At 53.4% G+C, this 3,658-nt stretch overlaps 1 protein-coding gene across 1 annotated transcript; it reads left to right on the top strand.

The window, feature by feature from the left end:
* Window positions 1-488: 488 nt before the first annotated feature.
* MAA_10180 (transposase) lies at window positions 489-3,035 on the top strand (the record flags this gene model as incomplete). The annotated part of the gene is made up of 4 exons (XM_007828178.2): window positions 489-1,699; window positions 1,751-2,341; window positions 2,388-2,472; window positions 2,523-3,035. The coding sequence occupies 4 exons, from the start codon at window positions 489-491 to the stop codon at window positions 3,033-3,035; spliced, it is 2,400 nt and encodes a 799-aa protein (XP_007826369.2).
* Between the last annotated feature and the right edge of the window lie 623 nt (window positions 3,036-3,658).

The following is a 3,658-nucleotide window of genomic DNA, read 5'->3' as shown; positions in this document are numbered from 1 at the left end:
ACAAACCTGACGACTGTGTAAACACTGAACAATGCGCCAACTGCCTTGGGTCACACTCAGCAGATCTTCCCAAATGTCCAGTACGCCCCAAAAGAGTACACGGCATGCTACGCCGACTGACAAAAGAACAGAAGGGGTTAGTCTGCAAGGTCGGACTGTAGCTCCATCGCCAGTAAGACACACATCCGCAACAACATATGTATAACAGAACAAAACCAATATAACATGAGTATTACTATTCGCACAGATACAAATCTCTATTTGCACAGATATGTGTCTCACCTTTGACTCACCCACCCCCCTCCTATCACCATAGCCCAATCCTGTCCGATCAGCCTGCGACAGTCAATTCCAGTGCAACCGAATGAGGAAAAGGTAAACAGCTAAATCGAGGATCGTCAATCTCTCTCTACGCATAAATAGAAGCCGTCATCCCCACCACACAGTCGTGACGTCCACTGATGCATGATTTCACCACGCGTGTCAAGATGGACATATGCCGCCTTCTCAACGCACAAAGTCCCTCGCCAGGCCGTGCCACTACGGCCACCGCAGCTGCTACCGTCAACGGGCCAACAGACGATGACTACACTGGGGCTACGATCCCACAACTGCCACCATCGCCACTCTTTGACACCTATGATGGCCTCTTTGCCTTCCTCCGCAACTTCCATCTTTCTAATGGCGCCGCAATAGTGAAGGCCTCTAGCTCCTCAAGGCGGGATATCGGGGGCATCATCCAGCCAAGCTACATCGACTTCAAGTGCGACCGCGGCCCGCGACGGACGTCACAAAGCTCGGGACTCAGGAAGCCATCATCACAGAAGCTTGATTGTCCCGTAAAAGTCACGGCCAAGGCCACCAAATCGTCTAACAAGAAGTGGACGTATACGGTAGTTCATGGCCAGCATAACCACGGACAGTCCCTTGATCCATCGGCGCACATTGTCTATCGCCGCCGCACGGTTGCTCAGCAACAAAAGGAGCGAGAGCTAGCCAACGAGAATGGCATTAGGGCCCGCGAGATGGTTAGCATTGTTAGAAAAGCCGACAGCCCAGGCTATCATTATTTCCGCACACGGGATATCTACAATGATCGTCAAGCCATCAAACGCGAGCGACTTAACGGCCTTACAGCTACCCAGGCCTTCGTCAAGGAGCTTGATAGCGGAGATATTAGGGTCAGAACCTTGCGCGATGAAGAGGACCGCGTCTGTGCCGTCTTTTGGACTTACGACTGGTGCCGCATGATGTGGAAGAAGTTTCCGGAGGTGCTAGGTTTGGACAACACATACAAGACCAATCGCTTTGGGTTACACCTATTTCAAGCCACAGGTGTGATGGATCAGAAGACCCTGGCCAACTTCGCCTTCGGCCTTATAAACGGCGAAAAGGAGCACCACTTCCAGTGGTTATGTGACCGGCTTGACGAGCTTCGCATCGACATTGGGGCAGACACGCCGGAGGTTATAATCACCGACAAGGAACAGGCTCTCCGCACAGCCCTCACGAACACCTTTCCAGGTGCCCAACAGCAGCTATGCGTATATCACATCTTGGCCAACGTCCGGGCTAAAATTAACGCCCGCTGGAAGGACACTGAGGGCGAAGATCACGACGCCATTATTGTTGAGCTTGATAATGACGGAAACACCCTTTCTGTTGATCCAAGCGACAAAACAAAACTGCCGAGCAGCTCGTGCCAGAGCTAGACCTTGATGTTGTCGCCCGGGGCCGTGTACAAAACGAGGCAGAGGACGAGCTTGCGAACCCTTCTGATGACTACAACCGTGAGGAGATGTTCAAAGCCTTCCGAGCCGTGGTGCCGTGAGGGGATGTTCAAAGCCTTCCATGCCGTGGTCTATGCCGTCGATCACGATGCGTTCAAGGACTCGTGGAAGTTCTTTGTCGAAACCTTCGGCAGGCAGCAACGGCACATCCTGCGATATATCCAAAAGGAATATATGCCGTGGCGCAAGCAGTGGGTGAAATGCTACATTGACCGCTATCGGAACTTCGGTCAAAGGGTCAATAGCCCTACCGAGACCGCCCATGCAGACGTAAAGTCTCACCTTGTGACAGGCACGGGAGACCTCCTTTACCTCCACCAAGCCCTTGTCACGATGATTGATAACAAGTCTCGGTCCTATCGTCAAGAGGCTGCAAGACAGACTCAGCGTCAGCGTGATCAGTACCTCAAGCAGGCATGGCTTGACAAGCTCAACCTGCAGATCACATATCACGCCATTGACCTGCTTGCCAGGCAGTATCTCTTTGCCCTCGCCGCCCTGCCTGATCAGCGCGAGCCCAAACCGCTACTCCCTTGCACAGGCAACTTCGCGTCCTTGCACGGGCAACTTCGAGCGCCAATACGGCCTACCATGCAGCCATCGCATTCTTGATTGCCTTATGAACGGCACGCCTCTGAGACGGAGCCAGATTGCTATGCGTTGGTGGCTCGAGAAGCCGTTGGTACGTCAGCTTGCCACTGTCACAAGACTTGAGTATTAACAGCCTGCTAGAACGCCGAGGATAAGCTACTTGATATTCGCGACCCGGCTATTGTCAGAAGCGCACGAGGCAGGCCGCGCCTGAACGCCGACAACAAGAAGCTCAAGGTCCCGCGATACCTCAAGATCGCGGATTACACCTCCAATCCAGGAAGTGACGCTGACGATACGGAAGATGACGATGCCGAAGCCGAGCCTGTACAACGGAGTCAAGGCAGGCATCCAGCGCGAGGCCGTGGTCTGAGCCGACAGCCTAGTCAGAATGCTGGCCGAGGAACGCGCCGGTTGAACGCGAGCCTTCGCCGTGACCGCTCTCAATTCGAGCTTGACGAGTTGCAGTCACATGCGTCTCAATCGTCGCGAGGAAACAAGCGTCGACGAGTCCGTGGCGGGGCGGCAGGACGAAGTTGTGCGGAAGCATCACACGCCGAGAGGTCGCCAGCAAACCAGATCCAAGTGTCACGAGAGTCGTCAGCCGAGAGCTGTATTATCATCCCAGGTTTTCGATCGGCTGCAATGCCGTAATTTTGATGATGACCCACGGTAAAAACCGTAGTTTGAAAGGACTGAAATATCGTCACAGAGAGGAGGAGGGTGAGCGGCACCCATGGGTCAGGGACAGGAAGCCGACAGGACACTTCGTCGTCGTGATACTTCACAACCCAAACATTCCCTAGAAATATGATAAGTAAATTGATTGAAGGGTTTCAATGTCCTGGGTTCTGGTAAACTCGTGTGTTTCGCAGTGTGTCGTCGTACGTGTCACTGTGTATGTCGCTGTGTGTGCTGTCGCGATCAATTTGAACGATGCTGGCTAGTCCAGGGCCATCACCAGCGAACTTTATGGGTACGCTAATGTATCTAGTGCAGCACTCTAATACTGTGGCAACTAGAAATCCAGTACAAGTATTTTCTTCATTGTACCCACTCCCGAGTCTCTAGCTTGCCCTCCAGCTTGCCATGCACAGGAAAGAAACGGGCGCGAACTGCATGCGGCCTACGTGGTGGTCGCCATGCTTCATGGGCGTGGCCGTAACCTGTCAGTAGACACTATCGATTCCGCCATCTCCCGCGCTTGTTTAGAGTTGCTTCATGGTGAGCTGGACTCCGGGCGCTCCGTAAAACTCATAAGGCGAGACAGGAGAATG

Source organism: Metarhizium robertsii, assembly GCF_000187425.2.
Source record: "Metarhizium robertsii ARSEF 23 chromosome Unknown MAA_Scf_20, whole genome shotgun sequence".
Classification (NCBI taxonomy): Eukaryota; Fungi; Ascomycota; class Sordariomycetes; order Hypocreales; family Clavicipitaceae; genus Metarhizium; species Metarhizium robertsii.
The sequence above is the reverse complement of the archived record's forward strand: the minus strand, read 5'-3'. Positions and strand labels throughout refer to the sequence as shown.